The sequence below is a fragment of the Balaenoptera borealis genome (assembly GCF_965194805.1).
Source record: "Balaenoptera borealis genome assembly, chromosome: 16".
Classification (NCBI taxonomy): domain Eukaryota; kingdom Metazoa; phylum Chordata; class Mammalia; order Artiodactyla; family Balaenopteridae; genus Balaenoptera; species Balaenoptera borealis.
Genome location: NC_138872.1, coordinates 71,707,926 through 71,727,782, shown reverse-complemented (window position 1 = coordinate 71,727,782; position 19,857 = coordinate 71,707,926). Strand labels below are relative to the sequence as shown.

The 19,857-nt window shown below is 53.0% G+C and overlaps 1 protein-coding gene across 4 annotated transcripts in view; it reads left to right on the top strand.

Annotated features, from left to right (window-relative positions):
- XPO6 (exportin 6) overlaps nucleotides 1–6,850 on the top strand; it is a 111,860-nt gene extending 105,010 nt beyond the window's left edge. For all 4 annotated transcript variants that reach the window (XM_082359608.1, XM_082359607.1, XM_082359609.1 and 1 more), the window contains 4 exons: nucleotides 581–742; nucleotides 3,117–3,215; nucleotides 3,373–3,603; nucleotides 6,154–6,850. In XM_082359608.1, the coding sequence (XP_082215734.1) occupies nucleotides 581–742; nucleotides 3,117–3,215; nucleotides 3,373–3,603; nucleotides 6,154–6,255 (594 nt within the window). In that variant the 3' untranslated portion in view covers nucleotides 6,256–6,850. The remainder of the gene's footprint in view (nucleotides 1–580; nucleotides 743–3,116; nucleotides 3,216–3,372; nucleotides 3,604–6,153) is intronic.
- Nucleotides 6,851–19,857: the final 13,007 nt, after the last annotated feature.

Here is a 19,857-nt window from a genome sequence, read left to right as displayed (position 1 = left end):
AGTGCTTCCATCAGAAAAAGGGCCCCGGGGGCTTCCCTGGTGGCGCAGTGGTTGGGAATCTGCCTGCCAATGCAGGGGACACGGGTTCGAGCCCTGGTCTGGGAAGATCCCACATGCCACGGAGCAACTGGGCCCGTGAGCCACAATTACTGAGCCTGCGCGTCTGGAGCCTGTGCTCCGCAACAAGAGAGGCCGCGATGGTGAGAGGCCCGCACACCGCGATGAAGAGTGGTCCCCACTTGCCGCAACTAGAGAAAGCCCTCGCACAGAAACGAAGACTCAACACAGTCATAAATAAATAAAGAACGTGAATTTCTTTAAAAAAAAAAAAAAAAAGAAAAAGAAAAAGGGCCCCTTGGCACCGACCCAGGCATTGTGTGTCTCAACTGTGACCATGTCTCTGCCAAAGAACTCCTCGTTTGAACTGCTGGCCCACAGGGGGCTTGACAGGACGAGAGTGAGGGTGGAAAGCCAACCCGCTGCTGGCTGTTAGGAGGCATCTCTCAGGCCTCTTTGCTGCTCTGGGCCCAGGCTGTGAGTGGCTCCCTGAAGGTCTGAGGGTCTGTGTGTGTCTCCGCAGCGCCCCTCCCCTGATGTGAAGGCTGAGCTGTTTGAGCTCCTTTTCCGGACGCTGCATCACAACTGGAGGTACTTCTTCAGGTCCACCGTCCTGGCCAGTGTCCAGAGGGGGATTGCTGAGGAGCAGATGGAGAATGAGCCTCAGTTCAGTGCCATCATGCAGGTAATGGGGCAGAGCTGGTGAGGCTGCCTTGTGATCCAGGAACAGACACGCATCATTCTGGACACCACCTGGGTCCACTGGCCGACTGTCCCTTGCTTTGCTTCTGTGGCATATGGTCCCACTGCCTCTAATGTGGCCACTGCAGCAGGTGCCACGCAGTGGCACTTTGAAGCCTCGTGGTCTTGGGTCTGAAGCTCAGCTCTACCTCTTAGTACCTATGAAATTAGTTAACGTCTTGGAGCCTCAGTCTCTCCATCTGTGAAGTAGGGATAATAGTGCCTATTTCGTGGGTTTGTTGTGGGGTTAAATGAGAGTGTACACAGCGTTCCTGGCACCCAGGATGCTGGATACGTCTCAGTTCCCTCTGCCTTATAGCAGAGTTGCCCCACGTGTGAGGAGGCTGCCCACGTCAGGACCACCTGGGGCCCTCCTTACCTGCAGCACTGTGTTAGTTGATCTGCATTTTTGAGAGAGAATTCTGGCTTGTACCATGTCGGGAGAAACACTGCCCTGTGATTGTCTCCCTTTCTGATCAAGTGCAACTGTTAAACCCTAGAGAGTGAGCTCTGGGGGCTGAGCACACACCACTGTGGGAGACGGGCGGCCTCCCCGTGCCGGCGTGGCCGGCTGCTCAGGGACCGCTTCCAGGCGCACTCCTTGTTCTGCACTCAGTCGTACAACTTTTTTATTCTAAGCCTCGGCTGAAGTAGAGAGTTATTTTTATTTTTTGGATTTTCAGTGCTAGCTTTTCGTCACGGGGAAACCAGCGGGATTCTACCGTTCTTCCATTCGGCTTCCTCCCAGCGTGCGCGCACACACACGCTCACGCGCTCTCCCTGTGTGGAAGAGCGGATGTCGCACCCCTGGTCTTTGCAGTTATTTTCATGCACTTCCATCTCTGACACCCCATCACGGGCCTGGATTTGGAGTATTCAAGTGCCTTCTCTCCTTCCCCTCCTACCTCCCTCTTCCACTCTGTCCTTGCTTTCAAGACTCTTTTGATGGCTGGTCCTCCACTCAGGGCGGGTAAAAGCCACTTTGGAAAACAGCTTCACAGTTTGGCAGTTTCTTATAAAGTTAAACATGTAATTACTATGTGATCTAGCAATCCCATCTCTAAATATTTTACCTAAGATAAATGGAAACATATATTCCCCCCAACCTATACACAGATGTTATAGCAGCTTTTTTCATAATTGCCAAAAGCTGGAAACAATTCAAATATCCATCAGCCAGTGGCTTGATAAACAGACTGTGGCACCTGCTCCTCAGCAAGTAAAAAGGAACCTGTTCTCATTCGCACAACACAGTGACCTCCCAATACATTCCACCAGGTGTAAGAGTCCGGCTCCAAAGGGCTATATACTGCTGATTCCATTCCATCATATGACACATGTTCTGGAAAAGGCAAATCCAGGGGAACAGAGAGTGAGCAGTGGTTACCTCGGGGTAAGAGGAGAGGACTGACCACAAAGGGGGCACGAGGGAACTTTTTGGGAGAAGGAAATGTTCTGTTCTGATCGTTGTGGTGGTTAGATGACTCTGTGTGTTGGTCAGAATTACACAATGGTGAATCTCAAAAGGGTGAATTTCACTCTGTGTTACACTTCAATAAACCCGACTTTAAAAACTAAATAAAACAATTGGGCATCATGGAGATGTTATCACTACAGCAGGGGTTATAAGACCCCCTTCTCATAGTTTAGGAGCCCAGGGACAGAATGACGAGGCCATCACCGGCTTATTCTGGGGAGTGTCCTGCCCACCACTGGGTTTGCATTTCACTCGCCTCCCCCACTCCTCCGTCACTTTCTGGGGGAGCAGGGCTCTTTGTGTTTGGGGTGGGGGGTGAACTGGAAACTTCCACAGCCCAGAAACTGCAAAGCAGTTTAAAAACTTGCTATTGCTTAACCCTAAGGCAGAGGCAGCCAGGTGTGAAGGAGCCTTCAAGGATTTGTGGTTTATAAGACCTGGGATGCCAAGGAGAGGGTGGCTTACGGGCGAGTGGTTGGCTTGAGGCGGGGAGGGCAGCCTCTGGTATCTGCTGAGACGGCTGAGGTACTTGCCTAGAGGTGTTAGCTGCTTCCTTCAAAGACAGATCCTGTGAAGGTGTGGAGGTTAATTACAAAAGGTGCAAGATGAGACCAAATAAGTGAGGCCCAGTGGGGAGGACTTGGGAGCTCAGACTACACAGGAGCGTTCCAAAGATCTGACCAGACAGGCCAGGAGAATGAGGCAGTAGGTGCCCCCGCCCTGCGTCAGCGTGGGGAACCGCCGCCAAGTGTCAGTTCTTTGGGCGTAGGGAGGTGCCCTAGAAAGGCTGGATCTGAGGGTGTTGAAAGGCTGCTTATAAAATGGTGGTCTTATTTCCTAGGCTTTTGGACAGTCCTTTCTCCAGCCTGACATCCACCTATTTAAACAAAATCTCTTTTACTTGGAGACTCTCAACACCAAGCAGAAGCTGTACCACAAGGTAAGTGCCCCAGCTCCCAGATGAAGGTTTCTTCATCAGAGGTGTCGTGGGCCCAGGCCGAGGCCACCCTCCTCAGGTCAGTGGCTGCGGAGCACGACGGGAAGTAGGCAGGGAGCCCGCCCGGCCTTCGCTCACCCTGCTCCCTCTCTGTCTGCAGAAGATCTTCCGGACCACCATGCTCTTTCAGTTTGTGAACGTGCTGCTCCAGGTCCTGGTTCACAAGTCCCACGACCTCCTGCAGGAGGAGATTGGCATCGCCATTTACAACATGGCCTCTGTGGACTTCGATGGCTTTTTCGCGGCCTTCCTCCCAGAGTTCCTGACCAGCTGTGACGGTGTGGATGCCAACCAGAAAAATGTGCTGGGGCGGAATTTCAAGATGGATCGGGTGAGGAGAGAGAGGCCAGGCTAAAGGGAGGGCAGGCGTGGGCTCTCAAGCCTGGCACCTGTTCCGAGAGGAGGGGACAGGCTGCCTCGCGCGTGCTTTGTGCCCCCGGCGGCTCCACTGTAGCTTGTGCGGCTCCTGGATGACTCGGTGCCGTGGCTGGATTGAGGGGCACACGCTGTCCCCCAGTGGTGGCCTCTGCAGCACGTATATTCTTCGTCTCAGCTACTGGGCCCGGTTCTGGCCCCAGCCGTCCGCCTGATTTGTCTCAGCTTCTTTACACTCTGTCGAGCCCACCTCTGACTGGGGCCCAGCTCTTGTTTCCTCTGGGTCGTGAGCCAGTACAGCCCGGACTTGCAGACAGGCCGTGAAGACTGGTGCTTGGGAGCCCAAGCACCAGGGGTTAGCGGTGGGGCCCTGGGCTCTTCCAGATGCCAGGCTCAGCGGGGCTGACCTGCTGCCAGGCCCTGGGAGGAGCCTCACAGCGCTCACGCTCTTGCCTCCCACTGTCCACCCAGAGCCGGTCAGGTGGGCTGTTCCGCCTGGGCAGCCCCTTGAGTGGGAACTGGGGTGGTGAGGCCTGTGGATGCCCGTGAAGCCATCGTTGCTAGTGTGTCCGGGTCCCGTGGTGCCCAGCCTCTCCTGTCCTGGGGCCTCCTTGCTGGGCCCTCACCTGTCCTCCTCCTTCCCGTTTCAGCTGCTAAGTCTTGGCTGCTCGCCCGCCAAGAGGCTCTTCCTGGAACTTTTCCTATCGAATAAGTAATTTTCGTCTTTCAGCCACTCACACTTGATGCAGTGACACCTTCTCTTTCTCCCACATCCTCTTGGTGGTGTTGACCCGACCGCCGTGCGAGAACAGCCCGTCCACGTTCCACTTCAGCGTCCAGGGTTGCGTGTTGCTCTTGCTGGAGCAAACTCTTCGTCTTCCTTGCTTGTCTCGTCTGTGATACGTGTCAAGGTAGTTCTTTCTTAGACTCAGCTCCTGTTTTCCCTTGTCTGGAATCTTTCTCTCCCTGGCGTTGATCTTGTTTTCTCCTGAGCTTCGTTAAGTTCACTTCAGCCAGTTGGGTATTTTGTCATCCTTATCCTGGAGGCCAAATCCTAATATTTAATGATCAGTTTCTAATGATGTCATTCTCAGTCAACTTCTTGATTTAAAGCAGTGGTTTTCAAAGCTATTGATAGGTATGCATCAGAGCACCTGGGGTGCTTATTAAAAATGCAGAAATGTACTGCCGTGTTCCATTCAAGACATTTGAATTTGGCATTTGGGCGCCACTGATTTTAAAAATATGCCTTGGTTTGTTTTCTTGAGGATAAAATAAGTAAAGGAATCAGCGCCTACATTCATTCATTCATCCATCCACTGTGTATTTAAGCTGGCTTCTTCTCCAGCCCTGTGCCAGGTGTCCAGGAGCTCGTGCCTGCCTGCCTTTAAGGAGTCCTGCTGGGAAGATGGGCAACAGCGCCCTCTGTGGACCACACTGAACCAAACACCTTATTTGCCTCAGCTTTTTTTTAGCCTTCCAACAGCCTTCTGAAGTGTAGGTCCTGTTGTTTAACCCCACTTCACAGAGGAACCCAGGCTCAGAAAGGGCAGCAGTTGGTTGGCAGTTACAGAACTTGGGATTGGTAGAGCCAGGAAGCGGGATCTGGAGCTGGGGCTTCTGGCTCCAGAGCCTGCCCTCACTGTCCACAGGCAGGGTGAGCCAAGGGCCTCAGAGAGCTTGGAGCAGAGGCGCCGACCTAGCCCGCTGGAGCCAGGAAATAGGACGTATCCGAGTGGCCTTTTTGGAAGAGGCAGGCTTTGAGCTAAAGTTTGAAGAGGAGGAGAGGTTAGCCAGGCCTTGGGGGTGTGGACAGGCACCGTTGATGTTACTTTGCCTGTGGATCTGCAATCCAGCCTTCAGTAATCCCAATCCAAAGATGAAGAAGCAGACCTCGGGTGGTCCTGTAGTGGTCCATGGTTGAATTTGAGCTTCCTGCTGTGAGGGGCCTTCTCTGTTTGTATTCTGCTATTCCGCGGCCTAGCAGGCTAGGTGTCATGAGACATATGGGCCACTGTGACTCTTGATTGGCAGAGCCTGCCTGGAGCCCTGGGTGGAGAAGGGTTCTGCAGATGTGGCTCGGCTGGCTGTGGTGGAGGGGAGCCGTATCAGTGCTCGGGAGCGACTCCAGTCTAGATCCCCTCCCTTCCTGACTGTGTTACCCGGGGCAGGTTTCTTAATCTGTCCGCGCTTCATTTTCTTCATCCTTCAAATGATGGTACTAACAACCTGCACCACAGGCTGGCAGTGAGGATTAAATTACTTTTGTCTCTGAATTGCTTGGGACAGGGCCTGGCACGTGGTGGGCACTAGGGCAGTAGCAGCTGTTGTTCTTTTTCTCCCACTGTGCCTTTGCTGACACATGGGGCAAGAATGAGTGAAGTTTCGCGTTTTGTCAAATGTTCTCAGAGCTCCGGACGCCCTGTGCGACAGGAGTGGCTGGTTGGGTGGGGGTGATTTGGGGTGTTGGGTGGGGCTGGGCTGCAGCTGTGCCCCTGCCTTCCAGGACCTGCCCTCGTTCACCCAGAGTGTGCACAGGCTGGTCAACGACCTGCGTTACTACAGACTCTGCAACGACAGCCTGCCCCCCGGCACCGTGAAGCTCTAGGCGCGGCCTGCTCACCGCCCAAGAGACGTGGACTCCTGCCGCCGCCACCTGCACCACCTCCGCCTGCTGCCACGGGTGTCTCCCGGACGGGCCTCGGCCGCTCCTCGGCTTCTCACGCCCGGAGCGGCGTCGCCTGCCCTCAACCCACTCCACGCTCCTCTCCTGCCACCCACCCAGCAGAACTGGCTCCGGGGTGTCCCGGGGTTTGGAGCAGGCAGGGATCATGCGGCCAGGTACCAGGGAGGCAACGGGAAACCTTGTGGGGTGGTCCGTGCAGATCATGCGTGTATCAGTCACGAGGCAGAAACGCCAAGGACAGCTGTGACAGTGCCACCTTCTCACCATTCCACCTCCCCACCCCTCCCGGCCCAGCCGGCTAAGGAGAGGCATGATGTTGGAACTACTTTGGCACTTCTGTCAAGCCTCTCCCTCCCTCCCCCTCAATTGCCTTGAAGTCTCTGCTGTTTGTCAGAGATTTGCAGACCCATGGGGTTTTTTTTTTTTTTTGTTCTTGTTTTCTCATCATTCCATTGTGATACTAAGAAACTAAGAAGCTTAATGAAAAAATAAAATGCTTATGTTGTTGTTATATAAACGCTGGTTAGGGAGCTTCTTTTCCACTCAAAACTTCCTCAAGGGCCAGCATCCAGGTGAAGGGGAGCGTCCTGGCGGGGAGCAGGGCAGCAGGGGGTGAGGCCTGTGTCGGTGCCCACGGGGAGCCCCTCCGAGGAGGACTAACTTACATCCCGTCCTCTTCTCGACAACGTCTTTAACAGTGAGAAGACGCAGGGTCCCTGTTCTCAAGTTCAGGGACGGTGGGGGACTTGGTCTGACAGTTACCCTAGTGGTGGAGGTGGGCCTGGAGTCCAGGTGGTGTCCACACCCCTGCTTCTCAGAACGTGGGCTCCCACTCCTCCCCCTCCCAGAGAGTGGACCCCTCAATGGACCAAAGTCTCGCCTGAGGACAACAGGGAGGTGAAGGTCTCTTAATGGATTGTCTGAGAATGGGGGTTGGAGAGGGGAGGGGAGGGTGTAGCCGTGTGAGGGGCGAGGAGTGGGTGGGACTCAGGGCTCGCTGGTGTGTCGGAGAGGTGAGGCCTTGACCCGCTGTTCATGTGCAGAAATGGTACTTGTCCTCAAAGTTTCTAGGATAACGGATCGGCAGCTCCTCCTGCTTGAGGTGTGACAGGGACTGGACAGACAGGACTGGGGTTGCTTCTAACGAGGAACACCACGCCTGGCAGGAAGAGGTTTGCTCACCTGAAAGTGAGGGTAGGGGTGTTATGTGAACTCATTGACAGAACTGGGGAGGGAGTTGGGGGCTGACAGCTTCTACTTCCGAGGCCTTTCTTTATAAGAATATCTTTAGTTGGGGGTAGGGACGTGGGCCGGCTTTGAGCTACGTGTGTGTGCGCGCACGTGTGCATGCGTGCACACGTGCACACAGCCCCTTGCTCCGCGTCAGTCGCAGCCTCCCAGCTGCAGCTAGCCCCAGTTCAGAGTTCATAGAGGAGGGAATTGAAACTTCAGTCGCTCTTCTACAGAAGGGAAGTAGCATCCAGTTATTCCTGGGCTATAAACACCACCTCACCTGCCTGCTAGGCAAGGCCGGGAGCGCTGCCTGTGCCCGAGATTATGAAAGGGCTTTTTGAATGCCTAACGACGGAGGGGGTGAGGGAATGGGTTTGGTCGCCTTTGGGCCCCACCCTTGGATGGAACACAAGGCAGGACTTGGGATGGTAGAGGAAAGGCCTTGAGGAGTAAGGTGGGCTGGGATGGAGGATATTTATTCTAAGACTGATGGGCGCGGCCCCAGCTGCATGGATTGTAGTGAGCTCCCAGTCCTCGGAGGTGGACAAGAGGCTGGGTGACCCACAGGAAGGGTTCCTCCCCTGGGAGGGAGGTCAGACAGGTCTTGATCCGATTTCTCTTGACTGCAGTGCCCCACATAGGGCCTGGCACAGAGCAGGCCTTAGGACACCTGGGTGGAACTGGATAAGTTCTCAGGCCCTTGGCAAATCCAGAAACCGTCTTTGTGATCTGAGGAAGGGGATGGGGAAAGGGTAGAGATGGACAAGAGGGAGCCTTTAGGTCAGTCTCAGCTGGGGACAGATAATGGCTGGGGGTTTTCAGTGAGGTGGGCTGCTTTCCCTGCCACCTTTGTGTACAAGGAGGTTGTCTCGGCTCCATTTGATGCCCATGTCCTGCTTTTCCTCTGGTTTATGTCATTTACATCCGCCAAAGGCACAGCCGCTGGCTTTGGGAAGGGTTCTGATGAAATTTTCTGGTTTTCACAATTTATGGCATTTTCCTCCATTGCCTACCATTGGCCTCACACAACGGAGGGTTGACATTTTTAAACAGCCTTTTCCCCCCCTCCAACTACAAAATGTTGTAGAAGAATATGTAAAAAATGCAGGAAAAAAAAAAAATAGGGTCATCTAATCCCAGTGTCCAGAGAAAACCACTGTTAATATTTTGGTGAATTTTCTTTCAACATTTCCCTATTTGTCTGCAAACATGTATGATTTTCCTTTTCCTTTTTTTTTTTTTAAATAGAGGTCCTGTTGTTTTTGTAGTCTCCTTTTGATTTATTTAACATGACCATTTTCTCATGTTGTTAAATATTCTACTAAAACATGGTTTTTAATGGTGGATGGTATTGTAATAGGGAAGAACAAATCTGACTCCATGTGAGATCTGTTTCTTTTACTTTAATCTTTGTGTTCTGTTGCCTTTGCTTCCAGTTAAGAATGTTGCCCGTAGCCTGAAATATACAGGACAGCCTATTCTCAAGGCTATACCTTTTTTTTTTTAATTGGTGTATAGTTGCTTTACAATCAGCTATATGTATAGATATATATATCCCCTCTTTTTTGGACTTCCTTCTCATTTAGGTCACCACAGAGCATTGAGTAGAGTTCCCTGTGCTACACAGTAGGTTCTCGTTAGTTACCTATTTTATACATAGTATCAACAGGTGTATATATGTCAATCCCAATGTCCCAAGCGCTATACCGTTTAAGAGTATTACACTTTTCTGCTCATACAGAGATAAAATGTTGCAGAGCAGAAAATAATACTTGGCTTGTTGGAGGTTTACAGGAACATGGTGACCGGACCTATGGGGACAAAGGATTCCTGCACCAAGAAGTTTGTAACAACCAGCCACACCCCTCCCTCACCTTTTAAAATGCTTTGCTGCAAGCTTTCAGGTAGTTTGGGGTTTTGGGGGGCGTGAGCCACCCATCTCCTTGCGTGGCCCTGCAATAAACCTTTCTCTGCTCCAAACTCTGATGTTTCCGTTTGGCCTCATTGGGCGTCAGGCACACAAACTTGCAGTCGTTAACAGTATTCTGTCATATGGCTATACCATGATTTGTTTACAGTTTTTCTTATTACGAATGATGCTGCAGTGAACATCCTTGTACATAAATCTTGGTACTTGTGTGATTATTTCCACAGGTTCAGTTCCTACATGTGAAACTGCTGGGTCAAATATTTTTGAGGCTTGTGATATCACTTGCGGGGGGGGGGCCTGATTTCTATTCAGAAGAAGGATGAAAGTTACAGACTTCAGAGTTGCAAAATGTCTGAGCTGTAGGGCTCCACTGAGACCATTTGAGCAAATCAGCCCCTAATTTTGTGGATCGTGGGGACCCTGAGCCCCAGGACCTCCTGGCTGGTTAGTGGCAGCCTAACCAGGCCTCCTGCCCACTTCTGAGCAACGTTAGTGTCCCCGAGTGACACCTCTGCCAGGCAGCTGGGACCAGGGAGAGGGACCTTCACAGGAGCCGTGGTTGGTGGTGGCTCGTCAATTTTACAGACTTACCAAATGCCTCCATAAGCCAGGTGCTGGGGCTGCGAGGGAAGGATTTGGAGATTAATAAGACACAGCCTGTGTCTGCAAGGAACTCACAGACCAGTGAGGAGAAAGGCAAACAGATTGTTGCAGAACCTCAGTACTTAGGACTGTGACAAGGTTAGGAGTCCAGAAAATGGACAGAGGGTTGTAGAGCTAGGGGGTCAGGGGAGGCTTCACTGCAGGTGACAATCATCTGAGCGGTTCTCACCTCTGGGCAAGTGGGCAGAGGAAGGCTGAAGACACAGGTGTGACGGCATCTTAAGGCTGGCCAGCAGGCTGGCGCTGACTGGAGACATTTGAAGATTGCCATGAAGCTTTGGTGGACAGATGGGTAGGATGACTGTAATTTTTTTTACCCCAAATCAGGATGTGTTGAGTGAAAAGAGACATTATCAACAATAACTCTGGGGCGACAGGTGTAAACTGGGACGTCTGTTTTCCCTAGTCCTGGAAGAGAAAGTGTCCGGCCCTGGGAGGCTTGTTGTGTCTAGAAGACAGGCGATCCCCGGCGTCCTTCCTTTCAGCTTCAGGTGCAGCCGCCTGGCTTGTCAGGAGGGATCGACTCTGAGGGGGTCCCCAGCACTGAGATAAACATGACGAACAACATTGTATTCTGCACAGCCAGCATTTTGATGGTTGCAGTTTGACCAATTCGGTTCATCCCCACACCAGCTCCAGGGGAGAGCTGGGGTCTTCCCTGACCCTCTGGACCTGAGCTGGCTGCCCTCCTCCAGGTCCTCCACTCAGAAGCTCTCCTGCACGCCCCTTGACAGCGAGGCTTCCTTACTAACCATACAGCGCCTCTGTCCCCCACCGGGATGAGATCTCCGTGAAGGCAGGGGAGCATCTGTGTCCCCAGCGCTCAGTGTAGGGCCTGGAGCAGGTGCCCCCAAAATACTGAGTGCGTGAGGATTTTCCCGATGTATCTAAGTGGGTTTTTCCTCAAAGGAGGAAGCTGGAGTCACACTGAGGTCTCTCCTGGCGCTAGTTTTTAACACAATGAAGCTGCGTCCTTGGTGTCTTCTCAGAAAGCCTGGCCTTACTTTCAGGCTCCTTAGGGAAAAGCACTTGAGAGAACGGCTCTTCAGTGAAGGATTTCTTCAGATCAGGGACTCCCTTTTCCGCTCTTCCCTGTCTGCATCATTTGGAAACATCTTTTAAAGGCCACGTTAATTGATTGGCTCGGGCCCTAGGTGGGGTGGTGCGTTTCGCCACAGACGTGGGTCATGCGGCCTCCTGGGTCTAAGCCGCGAGCCTTGTGTGGTGCCTTGTGTGGTGCCCGCGGTGGGGGGCAAGGAGGGTGAACGATTAATTATTTAAACACATCCAGCAGCTCCAGTTTTCCTTCTCTTTATTGTGCAAACAATACATGTTACTTTCAGAGAAACAAAATAAAAGTTTCTTAAGTCATTATAATGACTCAGTGGGTGGCCTTCCAGACCTTTCCTTGTGTGTATGTACATGCACACACCTCTTTCAGGGTGTACAACATGATGTTATGTGTGTGGCAGGGTTCTGCCCCCTTAGGCCTCTGTGCATATACACACCTTCTGGTGGGTCACAGACCCCTGGAGACCCCTGCTGACTGTTTCTGCCTAAGCCATGATGGGGACCAGTGAGGTAGAAGTGGCCTCTGGAACATTGTAGGAGGTAATCTGGGCCCTCGTCTCTTGGACCCACGTTGGTGTCTGGAGTTAGCTTGGGGCCTGAGGCTAGAGACTCATCCAGAGGTGCGGTTCCTTCGGGAAAAACCAAGACAGAGGGCTTCCCTGGTGGCGCAGTGGTTGAGAATCTGCCTGCCAATGCAGGGGACACGGGTTCGAGCCCTGGTCTGGGAAGATCCCACATGCCGTGGAGCAACTGGGCCCGTGAGCCACAATTACTGAGCCTGCGCGTCTGGAGCTTGTGCTCCGCAACGAGAGGCCACGACAGTGAGAGGCCCGCGCACCGCGATGAAGAGTGGCCCCCACTCGCCGCAACTAGAGAAAGCCCTCGCACAGAAACGAAGACCCAACACAGCCAAAAAAAAAAACCAAGACAGATACTGTCCAGTCTCGGAGCCCTCGAGGAAGGCTTATCCCCACTTTGCCAAGGTGGGGCCTGAGGTCCAGAGGCTGCAACCAGCCCACGCCCTGCCTCTCTCTGCCCAAGTCCTGAGCTCCCCTGGAGTCGCTGCGACCTTGCTTCCAGCCTCTGAAGGCCACTGGAGTAGAAGTGATTCGGACTCCAGAGAAGGACGTGCACAGCATCTCCAGCTTCCCCCTGCTGAGCCTACCTGGGGAGGGGCTAGGAGCCCCGAGACGCTCTAGGGGCTGTTATTACCTTACTGATCTGTACTGTGGCATTTCCAAAAATGGTTCCCGCCTCCCCCCCTGCAGGACGAGACAGGCCACCACTGCCTTCCAGATGCTGCCTGGGGCTTGCCTTCTGCAGGCACCCACCCCAGCCCTTAGGATCTGCTGCTCTCAGAGCACACGCTTACAGATGAGGAGACTGAGACGCAGAGAGGGGAAGTGAATTTCCCAAGGCCATGCGGCAAGTCATTGGCAAAGCTGGGGTCCAGTTTTAGGTCTGTGTGGTTCCAGAGCCTGTGTTCTTTCTGCTATGCCCGTGCTCACGGAGGAGCCAGCCTCCGCTCAGCCTCACTGGGGAAACGGCATGCTGAGGGGCCTTGGAAGCTTCTGTGCTCCTGTCAGTCATTCCTAAGCTCATTTCCTCCCTGCCTCCCTCCCTCCCTCCTTCCCTCCCTCCCCTCCTCTTTCTTTCTCTCTCCCTTCCTTCCTTCCTTTCTCTTTCTTCCTCTCTTTTTCTTTCTCTCCTTTTTCTTTTTTCTTTCTCTCTTTCTTTCTCTCTTTTTTTTTAAAAAAAATATTTATTTATGTGGCTGCATCAGGTCTTAGTTGTGGCACGTGGGACCTTCCTTGTGGCCTGTGGGATCTTTAGTTGCGGCATGTGGGTTCTAGTTCCCTGACCAGAGATCAAACCCGGGCCCCCTGCATTGGGAGCGTGGAGTCTTAGCCACTGGACCACCAGGGAAGTCCCCTAAGCTCTTATTCTGCTGAGCCAAGGAGACAGGACATTTGTCACTGTCACCCTTGAACCTGAAGGGCATTGAGGCCCAGAGGGGTTATGTGGCTTGCCTGAGGTCACACAGCTTGTAAGTGGCAGGGCGGGGAAACCAGGTCTACGGGATTCCAAATTCTGTTCCCTGCCAGAGGTGCTGTGGCTGCTGTGCCTGGAGTCGGATTTGTTCTTCCTGAGAGGAAGTGCTTGTGGATGGAGCTGCTGGAGGAGTCCCAGAGCCAGAGCCTGAGCTGGCTGCGGGGACAGTGGGAAGCCGAGAGCCAGGAGTCTGGGTCCCTGGGGGCCCAGATTGACCGGGTCTGCCGGGTCCCGGCCCTTTCTGTTTTTGGAGCCTGGGCATGTGAGAAGCAGGACTGCTTCCTGACGCACAGTATGCTCCATCCAGTTAGTTCTGCTTCCCCTGGTGGCTTTGAGAGCTCTTTACAGAATCCAGTTTGTATAGATGACCCGGGTGGAGTGCACTTCTGGGAGACCCTGGGCACTCCGGTCCATCCCTGAGCACAAGGCTCCTTGGGGTTTCTCTGTGCACAGGGGGCTGTGGAGCCAAAGGCCAGCTGTGTAGGTTTCCCTTAATAGAACGATGCGGGTCTGACCCGCCCTCAGCTCAAAGGTGTGTATCACTTACGCATCACTCACCTGTTCAGTCTGCCAGTCATCACCAGACATTCACTGAGGGTTTATACTGTGACCAGTACTGGGTCGAGGACTAGGCCTGACGCGTGGATAGCCATGGGTCCTGCCCTCAAGAAAGTGGTCCATGTCCTTTATATCATCATAATTACTTACGAGAGAGAGAGAGAGTGTGTGTGTGTTTGTGTACAATGCATGTGTGGGGTGACGGACAAAATATACTCTGTGCTCTGACCTGACTCAAAGGTACACAAAACGTACCTGTTTCTAGAAATCATCTCATTTTACACTGCAAAACTGGTGGCCGGAAAAATGTATTTTTTAAAAATTTGCCCATTAAACCGAAATCATTCTCTCCAGATTTGAAACAGGCTCTTCTGGATAAAATATTCCATTAAAGTTCAAACTTCAGACAAGTTTTGTGAGAATTTCAAAAGGCACCTCTTCCTCCAAATAGGTGCAGCTCTGCACCAGGAGAGTGGAGTGTAAGCAAGATTTCACCCCACACTTGCTCCCTCAGCCAGGCCTTCTTGGATGGTGAACAACCTGCACAGCTGTCCATGGCAGACTTGTCAAACTCCCCACTGAAAGTGTCTTGTCTCAAGAGGTCTCCTTTCCCCCTCATCCCTCTTCTTTCCAAGCTGGCTTTTGGGGGGAGGGACATCCAGGTCCTGTTTTGGACTTTGGATCCTCAGACTAAAAGGCCACTATTAGATGATCCTGGTCCCCTCAGGACTGAATATCCGAAACCGACTCAATCCTGTGTCTGAAGCTAAGTGTGTCTGTGTGCCATACCCTTGCCTGTGACATCTGACCTTTACCATCCCCACCAGGACACAGCAGGTTGTCACCGGCGCCTGAAGTCTCCGCCTTTCCGTCAGCAGAGTAGAAAATCAGAGTGAGTGGGCTTGAGGACTCGATGCTGTTTGGTGCCACCGCAGTTAAGTGGGTGGTGGAGCAGCTCCTGCCTTTCCAACCCTCCCAGGCCGGGGGGTGGCCTGTTGCCCTGGGGCAGGCCTCAGGCCCCTGTTCTTGAGCCTCAGCTTTCCTCCCCGACGCCGGGGACCGGGCTCGGGTGACTCGGCCGCCTCCCTCCGGTCCACTCGGGCCCTGCGGGTTAGGGCTTCCCCTCCCACCTTCAGCCACCCCCGGGGCCCAGCTCCCACCACTCTTCCAGACAACTCTGGAGAGGCCATGGCCGTAGAAAAGGGAGTTGGCAACAAGAAGTGAGGTCAGAGGGGGCAGAGCCGGAGTTCTGGCACAGATGGGCATCAGTCCTGCTGGTCAGTCTTGGGCAACAGGCTGGCTGCTGCCCACACGAAGCCTTGACCCATGTGGCCCCTGAGGGGTCGGCTGCTCACTGGCTGGTCTTCAGCAGTTTGCACGTGGTGACAGATGACGGTCCCCATCCCCATCCTCACGCTCCGTCTTCTCTCCGGCCCCTCTGCCCACCAATCCAGCCTCCCAGGGGCAGAGTTTGGGGTCAGCCCTGGGCTTGCATTCTGAGGGGGCAAGCAGGGAGAAGCAAGAGTATTCGCTTCCCTAGGGAGGGGGCGCGTCATGGCCACGTGCAAACAGCCTCACCTTTCAGTGCAGACCGGCAGGACGGTGAGAACAGGAAGCTGCCCGGGGAACCCTTAATCAGGCTTGGAGCTCCACTATGAGGAGCTAAACTCCAACCGCTGGTCAGTCCTACCCCCCGCCTCTAAAATCTCGATGTCCCCCACCACGCTCTGCCTCCTACTCCAGGACTCTACTTGACTCTCTCCCAAATTGGAATCCTAGGTCGGCGCATGTGATGGCAACAGGGAGACTGGGACGGGGAGGCTGGGACGTGTGTATTGCCTTCTATGCCAGGAGATGGACTCATACTGCGAGAATTTCCCCCAGATACAAAGGCTATTTAAAAGATGGTGGGCAGCTGTGTGTGTGACCTATGCCCACTAGATGGCGACACAGGCATTTCTGGATCCATAGGACTCCTCCAGCTAGACCCACTCCACAGACCCTCCCCTCAGGTATGACAGTGTGAGGGGCTGGCCTGGGGACCCCGTCCTCGGTCTTCCCCTCCCACCCCCGCAGTCTCAGGCCCTCTGGAGGTGCCAACGCACTCAGAGAGGTGGGTGCCTGGGAGCTTGGTGGAGCTCAGTCTGTCTGTTCTTGTCGAGGTCCTGAGAGTCAGGTTCGGACAGATCTGGGTTCAAGTTCACATGCTACTGCTTCCTAGATGGAGGGCCAGACCCTAAGCACTGGAAAAAGTGTAGTGCCAACACCCCACCCCCAACCCCAAAGTAATTAAAAATAAAAACAATACTAAGTCAATTATACCTCAATAAAACTGAGGGAAAAATGAAAAAAAAAAAACAACCCCACAATACTAAGTCATAGAATTAGATTTAATATTGTAAAGTGATGCTACACTTGTCTGTGGGCTGATTTCTCTCTCTTGTGCTTCCACGCACAAGTCAGTCAGCCCAGCTGTGTGACCTCAGGCAAGTCACTTAGGCTCTCTGGTCCTCAGTCCTCAGCTGTAAAGGGGAGTTAGTATGAGTTCCTCCCAGGGTTGTTGAAGGACCACATGAGCTGATGGATGTAGAGTATTCAGCTTCAAGCCTGGGTTGCAGTAGTTGTAGTAGAACAGTGGTCCTTTGGGTTGTTACTGATACAGGCTCCTCTGGGCCGTTGGGGTGTGTAACCCATAGCGCAGAAGGCCTGGCTTTGGCTGGTCAGCAGCGGTCGGGGTGATTGGGGGTTCAGCTGATAGTTGATTGGAAAAGATGGAGACAGCTTGAGCAAAGTGTCAGACACACGGGCCAGGTGTAGACATGAAACAGGTGTCAGGAGAGAAGATGGTCCCGGGCTGGGCATCCCCCCAGGTCCCTCATGCACTCCTCATGCCCCTGGAGAGGTGCATGGTTAGCCTCACTTTCGAGGCAGAAGCTCAGATGCTCAGAGACACAGCAGGTGGGGCCGTGAGCCCAGGTGTGGTGGCAGCTTGCTGGTCAGCCCTCTCCTGCCACATGTGACGCAGATGGGGCTCTTCCTGAGCACACCTCGCCTGCAGTGCTGGCCCTGGGGTCCAGGGATTGTCTGGGCAGGTCCAGGGGGGCTGGTGGAAAGTGAGGCTTTCCCGGGCTGTCCCTATGGCTGTCTGTTGCCTCCAGATTCTCTGCCCTGTTCTGCATGGCTGCCACCCTGGGGACACAGCCTGTGACTTTGACACACACATGCACATCCACACATACCGTCTGGGAGAGCAGGAATTGTCTGAGGAGGCAGAGAGCACATGGCCTCCCCAGGAGGTATTGACACGGCCTCCCTGGTCACGGCCAAGTTCAATGCCCCTGTTTTATAGCTTGGGAGCCCGAAGCCAGAGTGGGGAAGGAGCCAGATATGAGAGCCAGGGTCGAGCCAGGATTAGAACCTAGGATCCCTGCTCGCAGCTCAACTCTCTCCACAGCGCCCCTGGGCACCCCTGGGAGGGGTCACCATGGTAACAGGGGTCGTCAGGCGGCCCAGGTCATTGGGAGGAATAGGCCAGGGAGCTATCATTTCTTGAGAACCTACTAAGTGACTGGTTTATTGGGGCATTTAACTCATTGGAGTGTAAACATGAAATGGTTTCATTTCTTAAAAAATAAGGAGACAGCATAGCTACAAGCCTCGGAATTTCAACTGCCAGGGATCAAATCCTGGCTTGTGCCTCTTGCTGTGTGACCCTGGGCAAGTTTCTGAGCCTCTCTGCCGCAGCCTCCTCATCTTTGAAATGAAGATAATAATAATATAATGATTAATATAATAACAGTATTATAGGGCTGTTGTGAGGGTTAAGAGAGTTACTAAATCTAAATAAAGCACTATGGGGCTTCCCTGGTGGCGCAGTGGTTAAGAATATGCCTGCCAATGCAGGGGACATGGGTTTGATCCCTGGTCCGGGAAGATCCCACATGCCGGAGCAACTAAGCCCGTGCGCCACAACTACTGAAGCCTACGCGCCTAGACCCCGTGCTCCGCAACAAGAGAAGCCACCGCAATGAGAAGCCCGCGCACCGCAACAAAGAGTAGCTCCCGCTCGCCGCAACTAGAGAAACCCTGCGCGCAGCAACGAAGATCCTACGCAGCCAAAAATAAATAAAATAATATAAATAAATAAATAAATATTTAAAATAAATAAAGCACTAGAACGCTGGCTGGTACACAAGAAGTGGTGTATATGTTAGCTGCTAGCATTGTTATTATTATTGTACTTATTGTATTTTTATTATTCACATAATTGCCCTCAACTATACCCCGTCCCTCAGTGCCATGTTGGCCTGATTCCGCAGCTTCTGGTCCCTTTCTGTGGGAACCGTCTCATTTCCGTCGTAGGCTCAGGCCTGCATGTTTCCAAATCTCAGTCTTCAGTTCAACTCAGAGCTCCGCCCCTCCCCTCGACCCTGCAAACTGCCTGCAGAGGGGTCCCACATACGTCATGGAGCGGAAGCCAGCCTCACCTGGACCCCACCATGGTTCAGTCTCCACCATGGACTCAGCCGGGAGTCCACACCATGTCTCAGTTCTGTGGTCCCAGGAGTGGTCCTGAGACCTCCTTTCCTCCTCTAATCTGCTGGGGATAAAGAGAGTCCTTTCCCACCCTTCTGAGGGCCATAGAGAAGAAACGCGATTTCCCCTGGTCTCCCGAGGCGCACACCACCACAGGCCCTTCAAGTGGAGATCATCTGTGGGCCAGGAGATCATCTGTGGGCCCCCTACAGGGGGCCTCTCACCTTCAGAAGTCTCTGGGCCAGAAATGCCACCGATGCCAGGTTCCCAAGTGCACCCCCAAACTCCAGGAGCCAAGCCCTGTGCAGTGGAGCCCTATGGGCCCCAGTTCTTCACCCCTCCTATGCCTGCCCTTTGTCTGTGGCTTCCAGCTCCTCCCACTACAGAGGAGTGTAACTTGGGTTTGTCCATGGACTTTCCTTGGCCAGTAAGGTAAAGTAAAAGTGTAACCAAGCAGGACCTATGAGGCCTTCCTAGAATAGACCCCTACCCATGTCCTCTGTCTGCCTTTTGTCTGTAGAAAAACTTTAGTCAAAGAATAAATTTAATAAGAGAAGTGAGAAAATGCAGAAAGAAAGGGAAACGGTCAAGCAAGACAATATAATAATACTTTAGCCATTAAACAAAGTCAAGGACTTTTAGTTCTTCCTCAGGGACTATAGATAATATTCTGAGCCACGTCCTTTGAGCTGTTTTACAGATACTAAAAGTCCCACCAGGTGGAAGAAGTTAACTGTATGCTGTCCACAAGCGCGTAGACCCCAGACCAGTTGGAACCAGAAGGTTGATGATGCTGACTCCCGATTACCTCACCGCCAACCAATCAGAAGAACGTCCACGAGCTGACCACACCCTGCTCCTCGAACACTATAAGACTCCTCACTGGGCTTCCCTGGTGGCGCAGTGGTTGAGAATCTGCCTGCCAATGCAGGGAACATGGGTTCGAGCCCTGGTCTGGGAAGATCCCACATGCCGCGGAGCAACTGGGCCCGTGAGCCACAATCACTGAGCCTGCGCGTCTGGAGCCTGTGCTCCGCAACAAGAGAGGCCGCGACAGTGAGAGGCCCGCGCACCGCGATGAAGAGTGGCCCCCGCTTGCCACAACTAGAGAAAGTCCTCGCACAGAAACGAAGGCCCAACACAGCCAAAAATAAATAAATAAATAAATTAAAAAAAAAATTAAAACAAAGAAACAAACAAACAAACAAACAAACAAAACTCCTCACTACCCGCTCCTGGGTGGGGCACACAGTTTTGAGGGCATTAGCCTGCTGGTGGCCTCCTTTGCCTGGCACAGCAGTAAAGCTATTCTTTTCTACTTCACCCAAAACTCTGTCTCCGCGCTTCTATTCGGCACTGGTGAACAGAGGCCGAATTCCGGCAAAAAAAGTGACAGCATGTCAGTCCTGACCTAGACCTTCAGAGGCCTCGTGCTCACTTCCTTGTACCTCTACTATTGTCATGAAAAGAGTAGGCCTGGA